The sequence below is a fragment of the Amblyraja radiata genome, chromosome 1 (assembly GCF_010909765.2).
Source record: "Amblyraja radiata isolate CabotCenter1 chromosome 1, sAmbRad1.1.pri, whole genome shotgun sequence".
Classification (NCBI taxonomy): Eukaryota; Metazoa; Chordata; class Chondrichthyes; order Rajiformes; family Rajidae; genus Amblyraja; species Amblyraja radiata.
In genome coordinates this window covers 29,738,836-29,762,002 of record NC_045956.1, presented here as the reverse complement: position 1 = coordinate 29,762,002, position 23,167 = coordinate 29,738,836, and the positions used below count along the sequence as shown (strand labels likewise).

The 23,167-nt window shown below is 42.3% G+C and overlaps 1 protein-coding gene across 3 annotated transcripts in view; it reads left to right on the top strand.

The window, feature by feature from the left end:
- ablim2 (actin binding LIM protein family member 2) overlaps positions 1-23,167 on the top strand; it is a 282,951-nt gene that overhangs the window by 141,021 nt on the left and 118,763 nt on the right. For all 3 annotated transcript variants that reach the window (XM_033019316.1, XM_033019307.1, XM_033019299.1), the window contains exons 4-7: positions 1,288-1,403; positions 5,269-5,395; positions 17,496-17,589; positions 22,228-22,315. In XM_033019316.1, coding sequence (XP_032875207.1) covers positions 1,288-1,403; positions 5,269-5,395; positions 17,496-17,589; positions 22,228-22,315 — 425 coding nt within the window. The remainder of the gene's footprint in view (positions 1-1,287; positions 1,404-5,268; positions 5,396-17,495; positions 17,590-22,227; positions 22,316-23,167) is intronic.

Sequence of the window (23,167 nt, the reverse complement as noted above, 5' to 3'; positions counted from 1 at the left end):
GCTTTGGTTTGAAGTTGAAAGGCACTACTTACTGCAAATGGTGGCTTGGGTGCTTTGGCTTGAAGTTGAAAGGCACTACTTACTGCAAATGATGGCTTGGGTTTTTGGCTTGAAGTTGAAAGGCACTGCTTACTGCAAATGGTGGCTTGTGTGCTTTGGCTTGAAGTTGAAAGGCACTACTTACTGCAAATGGTGGCTTGGGTACTTTGGCTTGAGGTTAAAAGGCACTACTGCAAATGCACTTACTTCTTGTTTGCTCTGTATATTCATTTTAGATAAAACGCTACCACTTACGGCTGTGATATTTGGCCATCTTACTCAGTCCCCCCTCCGCTGAGCAGATGCAGAGAATTCTTCCCATCAATGAAAAATAAAAGTGTTATTAGTGTTTAAAAAATGTTGAGAATCTCTCTTCTGTCAATCACGCCCTGAAAGCCACACCTTTTCCGGTGGGAGGGGGAGGGGTTATAAAACCCGGAAGTGTGGGTGTGGCTCGGTCTCTGCATGATGGGGGAGGGAGAGGTCATGACTCTGGCTGATCTGTGAATCAACTGAACACACTGAATGTCTACTGAACTGTGAGTTTTGTGTGGTTTTATGGTGGTTTCACCCTGCATGAAATGGTATGAAGCTGCATTTGAATTCGGTGGCCTTCGACCCTGCTTGAAGTGGAATGAAACTGCACTTGAATTTGGCGGCCTTGCATCCTGCTTGAAGTGGTATGAAACTGCACTGAATTTGGTGGCCTTGCATCCTACTGAAAGTGGTATGAAACTGCACTTGAATTTGGTGGCCTTGGATCCAGCTTGAAGTGGTATGAAACTGCATGTGAATTTGGTGGCCTTGCACCCTGCTTGAAGTGGTTGGAAACTGCACCTGAATTCGGTGGCTTTGCACCCTGCTCATAGTGGTAAGAAACTGCACTTGAATTTAGTGGCCTTGCACCGTGCTTGAAATGGTAGGAACATGGATTTGAATTTGGTGGCCTTGCACCCTACTTGAAATGGAATTTCAAGGAATAGTCATGAGTCAACAGCCAGCCCACCAACCGTGAGTGAGCTGCCAGCAGATCGGGCTTGAGGGACTGAGCTGCCATCCCAAGAACCCATACCAGCACTCCAGAAAGCCCCCCCACTGGCCACCAATATTGGAATTGGTGGAGAGCTGGAATATTGCGTCGGGGGACCAGCCCTCCCGTGTGAACATGGGACCCAACAGGTCTCACTTAGTCTAGTACTTAAACTAAATTTATCTTTGTAAAGCTGTGTTTTGTTTTTAACTCTTCAGACAGCCTTTTCCTCCTGGAGATCGTGTGACTTTTAATGGAAAGGAATGCATCTGCCAAAAGTGTTCTCAGTTTCCGGCCACCAATTCAAAACACGTGCCGGCTCAAGCTCCGATAAGTAAGTATGTTTGGTTTTCTCTGGATATTGACAGAGTATTTCTGAAGGTCACGATATGTTCAGTCACTGACTTTTTCAAGGGTCAATTAGCTGCCTTTTGGAAAATGTAAGATTATTCCTTGGTGAAGGGCACCACGGTAGAGCTACTGCCCTACAGCGCCAGAGGCCCGGGTTCGATCCTGACTATGGGTGTTTGTCTGTATAGAGCATGTACGTTCTCCCCGTGACCTGCGTGTGTTTACTCCGAGATCTTTGGTTTCCTCCCACACTCCAAAGACGTACAGGTATGTATGTTTATTGGCTTGGTATGTAAATGTAACAAAATTGTCCCCAGTGTATGTAGGGTTAATGTGCGGGGATCGCTCGTCGGTGTGGACTCGGTGGGCCAAAGGGCCTGTTTCCGTGCTGTATCTCTATACTAAACTAAACCAAAGACATACTCCTGTTAAACTTTATTTAAATATAATGCAGTTAGGAGTGGGCCTATCATGGAATGGAATCATTATTAATGTTTGATGTTTTATGTGTCATTCCTCACAGTGACTATGTCATTTTGTCACTTACGGGCGGAGCACCAAGGCAAATTCCTTGTATGTGAATACTTGGCCAATAAACTATTCATTCATTAATTCATTCAATCATAGAGATGGCGCAGCACAGAAGGAGGCAGGTAGTTCCATTGTGCATATCATCACAGTCTTCTCCCAGAACTATTACTAGTACCGCTCCCTGACCCTTCCCTACACCATTGCAAATGTCTCAATAGACAATAGACGCAGGAGTAGACCATTCGGCCCTTCAAGCCAGCACAATACGTTCTCTCACAATATATTCTCCTCACAATACTTTCATCCAATGAAGGCCACAGTGAAACCCTCCTCCATCACATGCGTAGACACTACATTTCAGATTCCAACCACATAGTGTAGAAAGGTTTTTCCTCCTGCCACTATTCTCTTCCCCTTTATTTTATAGGTGACCTATGATTTTCTATCACTTCACCATTTGGAAAGAGCTTCTCACTTTCTTTTCTATCCACATCCTTCCTCTTGAATTGAATTTGAATGGAAAACTTTATTGTCACAGGTGATGTCGCAGTGAAATACTTGGTTTGCATACCCAAGGTATGGAAATAGTCACCCATAAAGGGAGTTACAAATTCCGTCCCAATCCCCACTACGCCAGTTCCCCCTATATTCTTCCCCCTCCCTCACGGTGGTCCCCCCATTGCCGGGTCCACCATTGTTCCTTCCCTCAGTAGCGCCGATTCACATCCACGTCCTTGTCCGTTGGTTGGCACCATCATGGGCCCCCGCACCGACCTCTCCACTATCGCTGCCAGGTCCTCTCTGGACTCCTCCGTCACGCCGACCCAGGCCACAGCCGCAGGCTCTGCCGACCCGCGCGGTTCTACCTCCGATTTCCTATCGTCTATCCCTCATATATTTCAGATGACTTAGAGGAAATGGAAAGATGTACAAGGTTGGAAGAGGATTGAAAGACATGACAATGTCTTTAGAAAGAGTATTTTGGTGATCAGGAGCCAGCATATCAGTGACAATGGACAGAGTGATGGGCGAGCTCTGGTGTGATCAGGGAGGGTTTAAATTAAATTGGGAGCCTTGACAGTAGAATCAGAAGGGAGAAAAACTAAGGTGGTAGAAGGTAGAAGAGACTGAGGAAGGGTCTCAACCCGAAACGTCACCCATTCCCTCTCTCCAGAGATGCTGCCTGTCCCGCTGAGTTACTCCAGCTTTTTGTGTCTGTCTTAGGTTTAAACCAGCACCTGCAGCTCCTTCCTACACAAAAGAAGGTAGAAGTTGAAGTGATTGATTATTCAGGAGGGAGAAGGGAAATAGTGCAGGGCAATGACAACCAGAGAACATCAGAAAGGGCCAAATTTTATCAAGAGAAGAATACATCTGCAAATCGCCAGTCAGGGAAAATGGCAAGATCAAATAAACTGCAAAAAACAAAACAAAATGGAGAAGACAGTTCATTCTAATTAATGTCAGTGTAAAGATTCTAATGTAGTATGTGAGAATATAAATAACATAACTAAATGCAATTTATTATGCATGTGTTATAAATGAGGTTAGTTCATTAACCTTATTTACAAGACACATACAGCTGAGCCCATTCTGAGATGGACATTATCATTGGAGATAGGAGTGATCTTTCCCACACATACTGGTGCAAGCCTCTGAACTAACTACTAGTTCAGTAACTCAATCTCAATGCCGTCACCTCTATTTCAGAAGTAACAGCTTCAATCAAAGCCCAGCAAGCATGATGAAGATTCGGGAAATTCTTTTTTACCCTGTCATTTCTATTTCAGATCATCTCACTTTTTGAAACTTTGAGGCAATTTAGGCATTTTTCTAGGCATCTGATTCATGCACTCAAACACTTTTTTTTGGAGGGAACATAGCTGCTCTAAATATTGGAAGTGCAACATTGATTTAAGGAAGTCCTTCTAACCTACAGACATTGATGGAATGATGCTCGTATGCTTTGGCATTGCATATTAATTTAATTCTTTTTCTCTCTGTTTTTTGTTTTCACCATCGATCTTTATATAGTTTCCAGCTCTCTATTTTGGGAGATGCTTGCACACATAGGATCTTAAGGTGGCATCCCAGAGGGAACTATAGAAAGTTACCTTAAAAGCAATAACTCAAACCCAGTAAGGTTCTGGCAAAACTGATTATTTCCTTTGGTCTTGGAAGAAAATATGTTATTCAGGTGCACTTAGATTATTCACACAAAATCATAATAAATTATCTTACGACTGAAGCTTAATAATTTGACAAGCACTCTTTCAAGCAAAATTATTTTGTGCAACTTCTGTCACTCAGAATATCCATTATAGACTCAAACCTTGGTAGTTACTGCCAACATTTAAAGGAATAATTGATTTATTTCCTTCAGGAGAATAGGAGAGTGTTTCAGGAATGTTTGAGAATGCCCTGCAAAATAGCTCAGTTGATTGTTTGAGATTTAATTTGCACATGTGGCACTGGATATTGAAAAGTTATTGAGCAAAGGCAATGCTTACCTTCTGAAAGTGTAAAATTGCCCTCTGTTTAGCTTAGTTTAGTTTAGTTTAGAGATACAGTGTGGAAACAAGCCCTTTGCCCCACCGAGTCCACGCACACCAGCAATCCCCGCACATTAACACTATCCTACACACACTAGAGATAATTTTACACTTATATCAAGCCAATTAACCTACAAACCTGTACGTCTTTGGAGTGTGGGACGAAACCAAAATCTCGGAGAAAACCCATGCAGTTCACGGGGAGAACGTACAAACTCCATAAAGACAAGCAGCCATAGTCAGGATCAAACCTGGGGCACTGGCGCTGTAAGGCAGCAACTCTACCACTGCGCCACCGTGCCCCCCCCCCCCCTTTATATATAAACAAACACATTTACCCAGTCCACCGTGCCACTATGTTCTGGTATATTTGTTCATCAGTCAAGGAAGGATGCCCTTGTCTAAATATTTCCCTTTATCAAATTCTTTGCACAATGTGAAAATATCTTTCAGTTTTAATGTATGCTTGGGGTCCAACGAATTACATACCAAATAAAAGGATCTAATATGGAAATTGGTTAGTTAACTATTATGAAGAAAAAACAGTGCATGACTAGTAAATATTAATGGACTAATGATCTGATTATTTTAATGATCTGATTATTTTAATGCATAAAATTGACAGCATGTTGTTTTACAATGTAAATTCCCTTGGCTTTATTTATGCGATATTCTTCATATCATTTAAAAGTTATAGTTAGATTACACAATGTTCAACTAGTTTTAGCCAGAATTTGAATCTCATCTACTTTATTCTTTTTGCAGACTGTGAAGGCTGTGGCTTGGAAATTAAAAATGGCCAATCCTTGGTAGCTCTGGACAAGCAGTGGCATCTGGGATGCTTTAAGTGTCTTACGTGTGGGAAAGCTCTGTCTGCTGAGTATATCTGCAAGTAAGTACAGTTTGTTCAAGGGATACAGGGAGTAAATGGCTGTATTGGTCAGTGGGACATGCAAAAGTAGATGTTTGGGATCAGCCACCCATTTACCTGCCATCCCAAGTTTTACTTTCCATTGACTTCAGTATAAAGAAAAATGCGCAGTGATTAACAGGAGGCCATTCAATACCACCTCTTTCCCATTCCAACCAAAATTGAAAGTAACCTTTAATTTCTGAGTACTCACAAAGCCTGAAGTTTGGCGTCATTGGAGGGAAATGTCACCAGGTTTTCCCACTGGTCCTTTTCTCTGAAGTACTTGGAATTCCTGAAGCATCGCAAATGGGCATATTTAATAGCAACATAGAAAATAGGTGGATGTTGCCAGGACTAGGGGGTGCGAGGTTGAGTAGGCTGGGTCTCTGTTCCATGGAGCGCAGGGGCATAAGGGGTGATCTTTTAGATGTGTACAAGTTCATGAGAGGAATAGATCGGGTAGATCGGGCACAGTCTATGTTTCTATGTCTTTTGCCCAGAGGAGGGGAATCGAGGACCAGAGGACATGGGTTCAAGTTGAAGGGCAACAGATTTAATAGAAATCAGAGAGGTAACTTTTTCACACAAAGAGTGGTGGGTGTATGAAACAAGCTGCCAGAGGAGGTAAATGAGGCAGGGACTATTCCATCATTTAAGAAACAGTTAGCCATGTACATGGATAGGACAGATTTGGAGGGATATGGACCAAGCGCAGGCAAGTGGGACTAGTGTAGCTGGGACATGTTGGCCGGTGTGGGCGAGTTGGGCTGAAGGGCCTGTTTCCACACCGTATCACTCTATGACTCTAGTAAGCCATTTGACCCTTCGAGTCAGCACCGCCATTCAATATGATCATGGCTGATCATCCAAAATCAAGGTTTCAAGGTCAGTTTATTGTTACATGTACTAATTAAGGTACAGTGAAACTCGAATTACTATAGAGCCAAACTAAAAAACAAAAGAAACAAGACACACAACTACATAAAAGTTAACATAAACATCCACCACAGTGGATTCCACACGTTCCTCACTGTGATGGAAGGAGATAAAGACCAATTTTTCCTCTTTTATTCTCCTGCGGTCGGGGACAGTCGAATCAGCCACAGTCGGGGCGATCGATGCTCCCGCAGCCGGCGGTGGCAAGTTTCGCGTCGGGGCGGTCGAAGCTTCTGCTTGGAGTTCCAAAAGTCGGTCTCTAACCAGAGACCGCAAGCTCCACAATGTTAAGTCCGATGGCTACCGCGGTTGGAGCCCCAAAGTCGATCCCCGACAGGGATCGTGAGCTCCGTGATGTTATGTCCGCAGGCTCCCGCGGTGGAGGTCTCAAAGTTAGTCTCCAGCCGAGGCCGCCAACTCCTCGATGTTAGGCCACAGTGCGGACGGAGATACGATACAGAAAAAAATTGCACCTCCGTCGAGGAGACAGATTACAAAAAGGTTACCCCAACGTACCCCCCCCCTCACCCCCCACTTAAAACAAGCCAAAGAACACTAAAAACATACATTTAACACATACAAACAAACAACAAAGAAGGAAGGAACAGACAGACTGTTGGAATCAGTATCCCTTTCCTGCTTTTTCCCCATATCCCTTGATTCCGTTAGCCCTAAGAGCTAAATCTAACTCTTGAAAACATCCAGTGAATTGGCCTCCACTGCCTTCTGTGGCAGAGAATTCCACAGATTCACAACTCTTTGGGTGAAAAGGTTTTCTCTTATCTCAGTCCTAAATGGCCTACCCCTTATTCTTAAACTGTGACCCCTGGTTCTGGACTCCCCCAACATCTGGAACATTTTTCCTACATCTAGCCTGTCCAATCCTTTAAGAATTTTATATGTTTCTATAAGATTAATCCTTCTAAATTCCAGTGAATATAAGCCTAATCGATCAATTCTTTCATCACGTGTCAGTCCCGCCATCCCGGAAATTAACCTGGTGAACCTACGCTGCACTCCCACAATAGCAAGAATGTCCTTCCTCAAATTAGGAGACCAAAACTACACACAATACTCCAGGTGCGGTCTCACCAGAGCCCTGTACAACTGCAGTAGGACCTCCTTGCTTCTATTCTCACATCCTCTAGCTATAGTATGAAGGCCAAAATGCGATTTGCTTTCTTCACTGCCTGTTGTACCTGTTTGTGCCAACATGGAAGTTAATAACTATTTCTATAAGCTCTAGAAAAGTTAGGCATATTTGCAAATCAAACGATGCACTGTCCCATTGAGATAAATTAATTTCAGTTTTTAGACCAACCTTATAAAAGGTAAATTAAAATTACCTTAAAATTAATCTGCACATTTCTTATCCATTTTTTCAACTAATTTTGAACTTCATGAGGAATGGGAACAGCAAACTGACCATATCTGAACATTTTAGTGATCGTGCCTTGAAAGATCAAAATTTTAAAGCCTTAAAATAAAATTTCCACTATTTTTTTTTAAATGGCACCTTTCTTGAGAGTTTGGTGGGGGAGGGCAGAGTGATTGTGATGGAGTGCCGGGGAAGCGATGTAGGCATAATTCCTCCGAATTTGTCTGTGATTATATTTTAAACAAACACAAAGGTAACACTGCAATATCTCCTCAAGGTATGCCTACTTTGAAGAAGTTCTCCTCCTCCCTCCAAAGACAGGTTTCTCCCTCAGCCCTCTGGCTCTTCCTCTTCCTTTCGTCTTCCCCCCTCCCACCCCCCCACCCCCCACCCTAATATTCCAGATAGTAATATAGGTATAATAATATAATATATATATAATAATATAATATATCATTATACCTATATACATTCCAGATAGTAATATAGGTGAAATAATATAATATATTATTTAAAAAACATGATATAAATAACACTTGGAACATTGTGTGCAGTCCTGGTCACTGCACTATAAGAAATATATGACTGCATTGGAGAGCATGCAGAGTAAAGAAGATTCATATGTGGACATTAGACACAAAGTTCTGGAGTAACTCAGCGGGTCAGGCATATAATATATTATTATACCTTATATATGCCAGATAGATATATTCCTCCGTTTTCCTGGAAACGGCCGCTATGGATAAATGAGTGAGTGAATGAATGAGTGAATGAGTGAATGTACAGCCTCCAAATCTCATTTTTTCACATTATAAAGGGTGCAATTAAATTAATTAAAGTCCATACAGATTAATTTTTCATAAATTCAGACTTTAGATCTTACCTTTCAGTTCGTTGATTCACAAAGTTTGACTGCAGCACCTCAGCAGAGACTTTGCCTTTCAAGACTTTCTTCAACTTCTATCCACTTAGCTGCACATTTTTCAGACTTCTTAATGCTTTTCTCACTAAATTCAATTACCCTGCTGCAAGTTTCCATGACAAAGAATCTTCATCAGAATCTCCAGTAAAACAGGCATCAGTGAAGCCCTCTCAGCTATGATGTGTGCTAGCCTGAAACAAAGCGCGTGATTGGCCAACTGGCAGACAACTCAATGTTAAACGTGCTTTGATTGGACTAAAAATACCCGAAGTTTTTCCAGTTTTTCTCTAATTTAATAAAAATATGCAAGTCTTGTTCATGATTAGTTTCAGGGGTGATTTACATAATTTTTTTACACAATATGTGAAAATTTCATGTAGTTCTGTGTCTTGGGTCACGAAACAGTAGAATAAAGCTCCTCGGCCCACAGCCTATCCCCAGTTAAGGGTCTTGCCATTACTTTCCACTTGCATTTGACCTCCCAAAGAGCTGCACCACAAACTCCATCTACCAATTCTCCACCCATTTCCCACAGCTAATCTATTTCCTACCGTACACTTTAACAGCCTACCCTCACTGTCCACAGCTCCACCAATTTTGGTGCTGTCTGCAAACTAAATAGCCAAGCCATTTGCATTTACTTCCAAGTCATTTTTATGTATCACATTCAACAGTGGTCCCAGCACAGATCCCTGCGGAAATCCACTGGTCACAGACTCCAGGCGGAATAACCTCAATCCACCACAACTATAACACTCTGACTTCTATAAGTAAGCCAGTTCTGAATGCAAACCTCTAGGTCACCGAGGATCCCATGCGTTTTAATCTTCCTGTCAGCAAACTCAATGCTAGCATTTATTTCACGAGGGCTTGTATACAAAAACAGGGATATAATGCTGAGGCTCTAGAAGGCGCTGGTCAGGCCGCATTTGGAATATTGTGAGCAATTTTGGGCACCATATCTGTGCAAGGATGTGCTGGCTCTGCCGAGAAGGGTTACAAGATTGATCCCAGGAATTAGTCGGTTAACATATAGAAACATAGAAAAATAGGTGCAGGAATAGGCCATTCGGCCCTTCGAGCCCGTACTGCCATTCAATATGATCATGGCTGATCATCTAAAATCAAAACCCCGTTCCTGCTTTTTCCCCATATCCCTTGATTCCTTCAGCCCTAAGCTAAATCTAAATCTCTCTTGAAAGAGATGAGCGATTGACAGCACTGGGCCTGTACTCGCTGGAGTTACGAAGAATGACGGGGGGGACCGCATTGAAATGTACAGAATAGTGAAAGGCTTGGATAGAGTGGATGTGGAGAGGTTGTTTCCACTAGTGGGGGAGTCTGGGACTAGAAGTCAGCCTCAGAATTAAAGGATGTTCTTTTAGGAAAGAGATGAAGAGGATTTTCATTAGTCAGAGGGTGGTGAATCTGTGAAATTCTTTGCCACAGAAGGCTATGCAGGCCAAGTCAACGGATATATTCAGGCAGAGATAGATATAATCTTCATTAGTTCAGGTGTTAAGAGATTATGGGGAGAAGGCAGGAGAATGTAGTTAAGAGGAAGAGATAGATCAGCCATGATTGAATGGCGGAGTAGACTTGATGGGCCGAATGGCCTAATTCTGCTCCTATCACTTACGATCTTATGAGCCCCTTTGAAAACTTCTCTATACTCTTCTAAATAATACAATGTACTATCCAGTAATACATCAGACATAGTTAATGTTTCAGATATGAACTCTTCAGTGGAATATAAGCAAAGTATATAGTTAATGGCAAGACCCTTTACAGAACTGATGTGCAGAGGGATCTTGGAGTCTAAGTTCATAGCTTACTGAAGGAGGCAGCACAAGTAGATAGTGTGGTAAAGTAGACGTATGATATGCTTGCCTTCATTGCTAGTGACATTGAATATAAGAGTCTGTAAGTCATGATGCAGCTCTGTAGGTAAGTTTGCGTTTGGAGTATTGCCTGCAGTTCTGGTTGCCCCATTACAGGAAGGATGTGGAGCATTTAGAGAGGTGTAGAGGAGTTTTGCCAAAATACTGTCTCGGTTAGAGGGTTTCAGCTACAGGGAGAGGCTGGACAGACTTGGATTGGTTTCTCAGGAGCGTTGGAGTTTCAGGGGAGAATCGACAGAAGTACATCAAATTATGAGTGGCAACGATAGGGTAGACAGTCCGAACCAGTTTCCCAAGGTGGAAATGTGCAACACCAGAGAGCATAGCTGTTTAAGAAGGAACTGCAGATGCTGGAAAATCGAAGGTACACAAAAATGCTGGAGAAACTCAGCGGGTGCAGCAGCATCTATGGAGCGAAGGAGATAGGCAATGTGAGAGGTGGAATTGTAATGAAGATATGCAGGGCAAGTTTATTTACACAGAGAGCAGTGTGGACCTGGAATGCACTGCAAGGGGTGGTGGTGGAGACAGTTATTATAGTAGTGTTTAAGAGACTTTTACCGTAGACAGGCACATAGAAGTGCAGGGAATAGAGGGATATGGATAGTGTGCAGGCAGATAGGATCAGTTTGACTTGGCATCATGTTTGACACAAACATTGTGGGCCAAAAGGCCCATTCCTGTGCTGTACATTTCTATGTAATATTGTCAAATATTAATGGGTAGTAGATTTGATGTATATACTCAATTAAGATTAATAAAGTGAAGAGGATGTGTACAATGGTTAAAATCAAGCTGGTGTAAGTAGTGAAAGGCCCAGAAAAAAAGAAGAGGGCAATAGTAATTGGGGACTCTATTGTTAGGGGGTCGGATAGGCGTTTCTGTGGCCGCAGTCGGGAGACCAGGATGGTGGTCTGCCTCCCTGGTGCCAAGGTCTCGGACGTGTCTCAACGCATCCAAGATATCCTGAAATCAGAGAGAGAGGAGCCTGAGGTCGTGGTACATATTGGTACAAATGACATAGGTAAAAAGAGTGAAGGGGTCTTGAAGGGAGGATTTAGGGTGTTGGGAGGAGAGTTAAGGAAAAGGACCAAAAAGGTAACAATCTCAGGATTACTGCCTGTACCACGCGACAGTGAGAGTAAGAATAGAGCGAGGTGGAGGATAAATGCGTGGCTGAAAGACTGGTGCAGAGGGCAGGGATTCAAGTTTCTGGATCATTGGGACTTCTTTTGGGGAAGGTGGGACCTGTACAGAGAGGATGGGTTGCACTTGAACCCGAGGGGGACCAACATTCTGGCGGGGAAATTTGCAAAGGTCACTGGGGGGACTTTAAACTAGAATGGTTGGGGCGAGGGACTCAATTAGAGAAAGCTAGTAGACCGAATGGGAGGCAGGAAGCAGAAAAGGGAAGCACTCGGACACAAGAGGAGAAAGAAAAAAAAGGAAATAAACAGAGAAGAAGAGACGGGGGGTTTCTTAAATATGCATATTTTAATGCTAGGAGCATTGTAAGAAAGGTGGATGAGCTTAGAGTCTGGATAGACACCTGGAAGTATGATGTTGTGGCGATCAGTGAAACATGGTTGCAGGAGGGCTGTGATTGGAAACTAAATATTCCAGGGTTTCATTGCTTCAGGTGTGATAGAATTGGAGGGGCAAGAGGTGGTGGTGTTGCATTGCTAGTCAGGGAAGATATTACAGCAGTGCTTTGGAAGGATAGATTGGAGGGCTCATCTAGGGAGGCTAGGGAAGCGGAAAATCAAAATGTGACAGGAGGATCCAGAATGTGTGAAGATAAAGCTCTAGATGTAAAAGGGGCAAAAACGGAAAGGAAGGGTAGTAAAAATCATCTGAAAGTGCTTTATCTAAATGCGCGGAGTATTCAAAATAAGATAAATGAATTAACGGTGCAATTAAGTATATATAGTTATGATATCGTGGCCATTACGGAGACATGGCTGCAAGGGGATCAGGACTGGGAGTTAAATATAGAGGGGTACTCGACAATTAGAAAAGATAGACAGGAAAGAAAGGGAGGAGGGGTGGCCCTTTTAATAAGGGAGGGAATAACGGCAATAGAGAGGAAGGATATTGCGTTGAAGGATCAGGATAGTGAAACAGCTTGGGTACAGATAGAGAATAACAAGGGGAAAAAAACACTAGTGGGTGTAATTTATAGACCTCCAAATAGCTGTGACGCTGTTAGTCAGAACATAAATCTGCAAATAGTTGACGCATGTAAAAAGGGAACTGCTGTAATCATGGGGGACTTCAATTTTCATATTAATTGGGCAAACCAAACTGGGCAGGGTAGACTAGAGGAAGAGTTTATAGAATGTATTAGAGACGGGTTCCTAGAACAGTATGTCACGGAACCGACAAGGGGGGAGGCAATCTTAGATCTGGTCCTGTGTAATGAAGCAGGATTAATTAAAAATGTCATAGTTAGGGACTCGTTGGGAACAAGTGACCACAATATGGTCGAATTCCATATTCAAATAGAAGGGGAGCAGGTTGAAACTCAGGCTAGGGTGCTTAGTCTAAATAAGGGGGAATATGAAGGTATGAGGACTGAGCTGATCAAAGTTGACTGGGATAGCAGACTCAAGAATAAGACGGTACATGAGCAGTGGTGTACGTTTAAGGATCTACTGTATAACCTTCAAGATAAATTTATTCCTATGAAGAAAAAAAGGGGTAAGGGTAAGAACAGTCAGCCATGGCTCAGTAAAACTATAAAAGATAGTATTCGGCTGAAGGCAAGGGCATATAAGGTAGCCAGAGGTAGTGGGAGGGTAGAGGATTGGGAAGCATTTAAAGGTCAGCAAAAAGTAACTAAGAGATTAATTAAGACGGGGAAAATAGGCTATGAAAGGAATTTAGCGAACAACATAAAAACTAATAGTAAGAGTTTTTATAGCTATATAAGAAGAAAAAGGGTGGCTAAGGTGAACGTTGGTCCATTGGAGGGTGAGACTGGAGAGTTGTTGGTGGGGAACATGGAAATGGCAAAGGCATTAAACGAGTATTTTGTATCAGTCTTCACCATAGAAGACACAAAAAATATTCCAACGCTGGATAAACAGGAGGCGGTAGGAATGGAGGAGCTAAATACTATTAAGATCACCAAGGAGGTGGTATTAGGGAAATTAATGAGACTGAAGGAGGATAAATCCCCTGGGCCTGATGGATTACATCCAAGGGTCTTGAGGGAGATAGCAGTGGGGATTGTGGATGCATTGGTGATAATTTTCCAAAACTCCCTGGAGGCAGGAACGGTCCCAGTGGATTGGAAAATGGCCAATGTAACACCTATATTTAAAAAAGGAAGTAAACAGAAGGCGGGTAACTATAGACCGGTTAGTCTAACATCGGTGGTGGGTAAAATGTTGGAGACAATTATTAAAGAAACACTAACGGGCCACTTGGATAAACATGACTTCATCAGACAGAACCAGCATGGTTTTGTGAAGGGGAAATCGTGTTTAACGAATCTGCTCGAATTCTTTGAGGAAGTAACAACCCGGGTGGATAAAGGGGAACCGGTGGATGTGGTATACTTGGACTTCCAAAAGGCTTTTGACAAGGTGCCACATAAGAGACTATTGCTAAAAATAAAAAATTATGGGATTGGGGGTAATATATTAGCATGGGTAGAGGATTGGCTAACGAATAGGAAGCAGAGAGTGGGGATAAATGGTTCATACTCGGGATGGCAACCGGTAACTAGCGGGGTTCCGCAAGGGTCGGTGCTGGGACCCCAGTTGTTCACAATTTATATAAATGATTTGGAGGAGGGAACCAAGTGTAATATATCAAAATTTGCGGACGATACGAAAATGGGAGGGAAAGTAGGGGATGAGGAGGATAGGAAGAGTCTGCAAAAGGATATAGATAAGCTAGGTGAGTGGGCAACAACTTGGCAGATGAAATTTAATACTAATAAATGTGAAGTCATTCACTTTGGGGAAAAAAATGATAGGGCAAGTTATTTTCTAAATGAGGAGGAGCTGCGTTGTAATGCAACGCAAAGGGATCTAGGGGTATTAGTACATGAATCACTAAAAGTCAGTATGCAGGTGCAGCAAGCAATCAGGAAGGCCAATGGAGTTTTGGCCTTTATTGCTAGGGGGATTGAGTATAAAAACACGGAGGTCTTGCTGCAGCTGTACACGGTATTAGTGAGACCACATTTGGAATACTGTGTACAGTTCTGGGGTCCATACTTAAGAAAGGATGTACTAGCCCTGGAGGCAGTGCAGCGAAGGTTTACAAGATTAATTCCTGCAATGAGGGGATTGACATATGAGGAAAGGTTAAGTAAGCTGGGACTCTACTCTTTGGAGTTTAGAAGAATGAGAGGCGATCTCATTGAAACGTATAAGATCGTGAGGGGCCTTGATCGGGTGGATGCACCGAGGATGTTCCCAATGATCGGGGAGGCTAGAACTAGGGGACATAGTTGCAGAGTGAGGGGGGGCTCTTTTAAAACTGAGATGAGGAAGAACTTCTTCACCCAGAGGGTGGTTAGTTTGTGGAATTCACTGCCCCAGGGAGCAGTGGAAGCAGAAACGTTAAATATATTTAAGTCAAAAATAGATGGTTTTTTAGCTGCCAAGGGGATAAGGGGCTACGGGGAGAGGGCAGGGATATGGACCTAGGTATGGTTAGTATAGTAGACCTGAATGATCTCCTGGACAAGTGTCGATCGCCTGGATTGGGGTCGGAGAGGAATTTCCCGGATTTTTTTCCCGAATTGGACCTGGGTTTTTATCCGGTTTTTTGCCTCCCCCAGGAGATCACGCGGTTCTTGGGGTGGAGAGGGGTGATAGCGGTATAAAGGGGAGGGTAGTGTCTTGTGTTGTGTGTCTTGTGTCTACTGTTTGTGGGTAAGTGTGTCTGTTTAGTGTTCAGCATGAGTGAATGGCGGTGCGGGCTCGACGGACCTGGTGGTCTACTCTCGCACCTACTTTCTATGATTCTATGATTCTATGTGGCACAGAGTTACAAGTGGACTACATGGACCACATTAAAAGGAACATTGTACTAAGAAGTAACAAATTTATTGAGGTTAATTTTTGATGCAATGATGTGGATGGCAAACTGGAGAAATGGATGGCCCATGTTACATAAACCACCCTGAGTTCAATCTATGATTTTCCAATGTGTAGGAAAAAACTGCTGGTTAAAACCGAAGATAGGCACAAAATGCTGGAGTAACTCAGTGGGACAGGCAGCATCTCTGGAGAGAAGGAATGGGTGATGTTTCAGGTCGAGAGTCTGAGAGTCTGAAGAAGGGACCCAACCTGAAATGTCACCCATTCATTCTCTCCAGAGATGCTGGCTGAGTTACTCCAGCATTTTGTGTCTATCTACGATTGTCCAATGATCTGCAGCACTAGATTACTGCCAGATGAAATTGAAAATCACCTTCACCGTGTCCAGTATTACTCACATACAATGAAAATCTTTCTGAGGATAATTAATTTCTCCCATCTCTTTTTCCCACACGCTTGTTGGAGAGTTGTTAATGTAAAACAGCAGCACAATAAGATTGTGCATTATTGCCTTACTCTTCAAATCTTTAAACTTTCCAGGTTTAGCAACTGAGCTTGCTACAGATTTTGAGTGCTATCATTAAAGTAGGTTTTATTGCCAGCTATATGCTCAGTACGTGTCACATAAGCTTAGTTTTCAAGTATATATTGTGTAATAAACATTTGCTAGATTTTTGCAGCTGCATGCACAAGTGCTGAGGTCTGTTTGATCTTCAAAAGTTTTCCTGTGGATTAAAGATGAAAGAAAAATAACTCATGAATAACAATAATCCTGAGATTGAATTTCAAAACACAATTCCTCTTTTTATCTGGAAGTGGAAGGTATTTAGTGATGCAATGTCCACCATGTTGGCTGAAAGCGAAGAAGGAATCCATTCTGTTTGATACAGATAATAAACTGATGAATCCATTTCTGGAAGTAGACAATGGCTTTGTCATTTGGTCAACATGCCAAAAAATATTTATTCTTATCATAAGGTCATAAGCGATAGGAATTAAATTAGGCCATTTGGTCTATCAAGTCTACTCCGCCATTCAATCATAGCTGATCTATCTCTCCCTCCTAACCCCATTCTCCTGCCCTCTCCCCATAACCTCTGACAATTTGTACAATCTTATCTCTGCCTTAATAATATCCACTGACTTGGCCTGACACCCGCACTAACCAAGAATGTATCTATCTCTGCCTTAAAAATATCCATTGACTTGGCCTCCATAGCCTTCGGTGGTAAAAATTCCCACAGATTCACCACCTCTGACAAAATAAATTTCTCCTTATCTCTTTCTTAAAGGAATATCCTTTAATTCTGAGGCTAAGACCTCTACTCGTAAACTCTCCCACTAGTGGAAACATCCTCTCCACATGCACTCTATCCAGGCCTTTCACTATACTGTATGTTTCAATGAGTTCCCCCTCATTGCTCTGAACTCCAGCAAATACAGGCCCAGTGCTCATCATTGGTTAATCTACTCATTCCTGGGATCATTCTTGTAAACCTCCCGTGGACCCTCTCTGGAGCCAGCACATCCTTCCTCAGATATGGTGCCCAAGATTGCTCACAATATTCCAAATACTGGCCTTACCAGCGCCCGATAGAGCCTCAACGTTACATCCCTGTTTTTGTATACAAGCCATCTTGAAATAAATGCTAGCACTGAGTTTGCTTTCTTGTAGTTAGTGTCAATAATTTTATGTCAACATATTCTGCAAGGTTCAGCAATAATTTACTTAGCCTTTTTAAATTGCATAAGGGGAATATAATTGGCCAGCATGGCTGACGTGTGGGTTTGTGAGGTTGCATTTCACCACTTGTTTGAATTACTCTCTTACCGCCTGCATTGCAAATACAAATGGCATAATCATAAAATATCCCTTTTGCAGAGATGGGAATCCTTACTGTGAGGCTGATTATCATTCCCAGTTTGGAATCAAATGTGAACGCTGCACAAAATTTATTACTGGCAGAGTATTGGAGGTAAGAATAAATATTGTGTGCTTATTGTTTAAGAAGGAACTGCAGATGCTGGAAAATCGAAGGTAGACAAAAATGCTGGAGAAACTCAGCGGGTGAGGCAGCATCTATGGAGTGAAGGAAATAGGCAACGTTTCAGGTCGAAACCCTTCTTCAGTGCTTATTGTTTTATTTTACTGTTTTTCCTTCTGTCTTTCTTTCTCATCCCTTATCCTCTTTATACAACATGCCTGTTTTTTTTTCAGATATACAAAATGGGATGAGGGAATAGATTAATAGAGTTATACAACGTGGAAACAGGCCCTTCGGCCCAACTCGTCCACACCGGCCAACAATGTTTCAGCTACACTAGTCCCACTTGCCTGCGCTTGGTCCATAATCGCCCAAACCTGTCCTATCCATGTACCTGCCTAACATTTCTGTCTAAATGTTGAACTGGGAATCATTGTTCATTTTTCCACTTGAGGTTATGTTAGCAGGAGTACTGTAGCTGAACACAATTATACTTCATGCTGGAAGTAATCCTCTCTGGGAATCATAGATTCTACGGGGCATTTCTTTCAGAAATACCTGTAGTTCTTGAGTAGTAAGGAACTGCAGATGCTGGTTTAAACTGAAGGTAGACACTAAAAGCTGGAGTAACTCAGCGGGTCAGACAGGAACTCTGGAGAAAAGGAATAGGTGACGTTTCGGGTGGAGACCTTTCTTCAGAATCAGAGTCTGAAGAAGGGTCTCGACCCGAAATGTCATCTATGCCTTTTCTCCAGAGATGCACCAGAAATACTCCAGCTCTTTGTGTCTATCTACCTATAGTTCTTCCCAGCCACGTCATTTCAAACAAACTGTTTACTTGCATATTGATTTCATGCTTGATAATATGAACTCACTTCGTCACATTCCTTTCAAGTCTATAGGTCACCAGCAAATAGGAGTCAAAGTGACAAGTTTATCTTAACAGCTCAATATTCTTAGAACATGGTTGTTCTTTTTTCCCTTTTCAACAGCATCAATATGTTTCATGAGATAATTATTTTCCTCCCTTTGCATGGCTCATGTTCTTTTAGAGGGTGTTCTTCCACCTTCAGGTCAGCCAGCTTCCTTCCCAGCATTACTTGCAGCATTGACATGTCGGGTATCTCTCAGACAGGAAGATCTTATGGAGGTTTATAAGATAAAGAGGGGAATAGACAGGGTAGGTGCACAGAGTAGGGGAATCACGAACCAGAGGATGTGGTTTAAAAGGATTTGGGCCAAATGCGGGCAGCTGGGATTAATATAGATGGGGCACCTTGGACAGCATGAGCAACATAGAAACATAGAAATTAAGTGCAGGAGTAGGCCATTTGGCCCTTCGAGCCTGCACCGCCATTCAATATGATCATGGCTGATCATCCAACTCAGTATCCTGTACCAGCCTTCTCTCCATACCCCCTGATCCCTTTAGCCACAAGGGCCACATTTAACTCCCTCTTAAATATAGCCAACGAACTGGCCTCAACTACCTTCTGTGGCAGAGAATTCCAGAGATTCTCCACTCTCTGTGTGAAAAATGTTTTCCTCATCTCGGTCCTAAAAGATTTCCCCCTTATCCTTGAACTGTGACCCCTTGTTCTGGACTTCCCCAACATCGGGAACAATCTTCCTGCATCTAGCCTGTCCAACCCGTTAAGAATGTTGTAAGTTTCTATAAGATCCCCCCTCAATCTTCTAAATTCTAGCGAGTACAAGCTGAGTCTATCCAGTCTTTCTTCATATGAAAGTCCTGCCATCCCAGGAATCAGTCTGGTGAACCTTCTCTGTACTCCCTCTATGGCAAGAATGTCTTTCCTCAGATTAGGAGACCAAAACTGTACGCAAAACACCAGCTGTGGTCTCACCAAGACCCTGTACAACTGCAGTAGAACCTTTCTGCTCCTATACTCAAATCCTTTTGATATGAATGCTAACATACCATTCACTTTCTTCACTGCCTGCTGCACCTGCATGTCTACTTTCAATGACTGGTGTACCATGACACCCAGGTCTCGTTGCATCTCCCCTTTTCCTAATCGGCCACCATTCAGATAATAGTCTACTTTCCTGTTTTTGCCACCAAAGTGGATAACCTCACATTTATAAGAACTCCACATTATACTGCATCTGCCATGCATTTGCCCACTCACCCAGCCTATCCGAGTCACCTTGCAGCCTCCTAGCATCCTCCACACAGCTAACACTGCCCCCCAGCTTAGTGTCATCCGCAAACTTGGAGATGTTGCATTCAATTCCCTCGTCCAAATCATTAATATATATTGTAAATAGCTGGGGTCCCAGCACTGAGCCTTGCGGTACCCCACTAGTCACTGCCTGCCATTCTGAAAAGGATCCGTTTACTCATACTCTTTGCTTCCTGTCTGCCAGCCAGTTCTCTATCCACATCAATACTGAACCCCCAATATCGTGTGCTTTAAGTTTGTATACTAATCTCTTATGTGGGACCTTGTCGAAAGCCTTCTGAAAGTCCAGATATAACATACCCACTGGTTCTCCCTTATCCACTCTACTAGTTACATCCTCGAAAAATTATATAAGATTCGTCCGACATGATTTACCTTTCATAAATCCATGCTGACTTTGTCCAATGATTTCACCACTTTCCAAATGTGCTGCTATCCCATCTTTAATAACTGATTCTAGCAGTTTCCCCATTACCGATGTTAGACTAACTGGTCTGTAATTCCCCGTTTTCTATCTCCCTCCCTTTTTAAAAAGTGGGGTTATATTAGCTACCCTCCAATCCTCAGGAACTACTCCAGAATCTAAAGAGTTTTGAAAAACTATCACTAATGCATCCACTATTTCTGGGGCTACTTCCTTAAGTACTCTGGGATGCAGCCTATCTGGCCCTGGAGATTTATCGGCCTTTAATCCATTCAATTTACCTAACACCACTTCCCAGCTAACCTGGATTTCTCTCAGTTCCTCCATCTCATTTGACCCCCAGTCCCCTGCTATTTCCGGCAGATTATTTATGTCTTCCTTAGTGAAGAAAGAACCAAAGTAGTTATTCAATTGGTCTGCCATGTCCTTGTTCCCCATGATCAATTCACCTGTTTCTGACTGCAGGGGACCTATATTTGTTTTAACTAATCTTTTTCTCTTCACATATCTATAAAAACTTTTGCAGTCAGTTTTTATGTTCCCTGCCAGTTTTCTTTCATAATCTATTTTCCCTTTCCTAATTAAGCCCTTTGTCCTCCTCTGCTGGTCTCTGAATTTCTCACAGTCCTCTGGTAGGCTGCTTTTTCTGGCTAATTTGTATGCTTCATCTTTTGTTTTGATACTATCCCTGATTTCCCCTGTTATCCACGGATGCACTACTTTCCCTGATTTATTATTTTGCCAAACTGGGATGAACAATTGTTGTAGTTCATCCATGCAGTCTTTAAATGCCTTCCATTGCATATCCACCGTCAACCCTTTAAGAATCAATTGCCAGTCTATCTTGGCCAATTCACGTCTCATACCCTCAAAGTTACCTTTCTTGAAATTCAGGACCCTTGTTTCTGAATTAACAATGTCACTCTCCATCCTAATGAAGAACTCAACCATATTATGGTCAATCTTGCCCAAGGGGCCACGCACAACAAGACTGCTAACTAACCAGCAAGCTGGGTCGAAAGGCCTGATTTCATGGTGTATCACTCTATGATTCTATATCTATAGCACAGATAAATACATAATTAACATTACAATAAATTAAAAACTGTCATTAATAAAAGGGTCTCCAAAGCACTTGGGAGGTTTCTAATGTTGGAGGAAGTCGACAAAATAAATAAAGTAGTAATATGAATGCCAGTAGATTTGAGAAAATATCAACAGGTTTTACTGAAACCTACATTTTTAGGGAATGCTTGATATTTCTCAGTTGCATCTTATTCTTGGCCCTTTAGTTTAGTTTAGTGATACAGTGCGGAAAACAGGCCCTTCGGCCCACCGGGTCCGCGCCGATTAGGGATCCCCACACTATCCTACACACACTAGGGACAATTTTTACATTTTCCATGCCAATTAACCTACAAACCTGCACGCCTTTGGAATGTGGGAGGAGATCAAAGATCTCGGAGAAAACCCACGCAGGTCACGGGGAGAACGTACAAACTCCGTACAGACAACAACCGTCGTCGGGATCGAAGAAGATAGTGCTAAAATTCGTGTGGCAATTGACAAGGATGGTCATAAGGCCATGTGATAGGAGCAGAATTAGGCCATTTGGCCCATCAAGTCTACCCTGCCATTCAATCATGGCTGACCTATCTCTCCCTCCTAACCCCATTCCCCTGCCTTCTCCCAATAACCCCTGACACCTGCACTAATCAACGGATGGCTTTGGGGTAGTACAGAGCAGAGTAGGCGGAGCATAACACAAACTAGATTGAAAATCATATTTATCCTTAGATATATTTATGACGTGTGGAAGGGTGTGGCGATGAAATGTGCCCAATTAGGCACCACATTTAATAAAAGATTGATAGCAGCAGTTGCTGAAACTGTGATGAAATATACATGTTGATATTTTCTGAATATTAATATTTGACAATTGAATCAATTGACAGAACCTGAATATTCTCATAAAATCAATCATTCAAACCTCTCTTCTAGGCGGGAGAAAAACATTATCATCCAGACTGTGCAAGATGTGTCAGGTGCGAGGAGATGTTTGCAGAAGGTGATGAAATGTATCTGCAAGGTATAAAAACGAAATAAATATTCTTAACAATCTTGATAACTTTTTTATATGCACCATCCATGTTTTTTTTCTGGCTGCTCCAGGAAATCTTAAACTTTTGCATCCAACGCATTAGAAAAAGTTCTGTGAGGTCACTTGAAGTTGGGCATTAATGTGATTCATCTTAATGAAATCATCTTCGTATTACTACAAATTCAGGCTGCTAAACATTATAAATAAAATGACATTATTTATTCAACAAAATAATGTTTAATCAAAAGTTCTAAGAGTGAAATTGAAAGTGAAAATTAGAATTCTGATGTTAGATTAAATGAGTATTTAAACAGTTTCATATGATCGCATTGCATCATGAGTTGCACAGTTATGTCTAGGAGGTACAAGGCATTCAAATGGAAGGTATTAAAAGTTTTCATGGGGTCCTTTGGGCAGAGTTTACTGTCTTACAAATGCCCTCCAGATATTGTGATTTGATGCATGGCAGACTAGTTCACAGGATAAGCTGGCTGATTTGATCCAAAATTGGCTTGATGATAGTAAGCAGAGGGCAGTATGGAAGTATCTCAACCATGTCACCTGCAATTTATTCTCTAGCTTCCAACAGTGTCCTCAGATATATCTGGTTGGGTCCAGGAGATTTGTCAACCAACATGTGCCTTAGGAGTCGAGTCAAGAGTTGGTTTATTGCCATACGAACCAGAACGGAATGATGAAATTCTCACGTTCAGAAAACTCTTCAACCATAATACTGATTACCTTCAAGCCACTTCCATTAGCTGTACCAAGTTCCCCAGTCTTCATGTCTTTCTCCTGTACCAAGTTCCCCAGTCTTCATGTCTTTCTCCACTGTAAAAA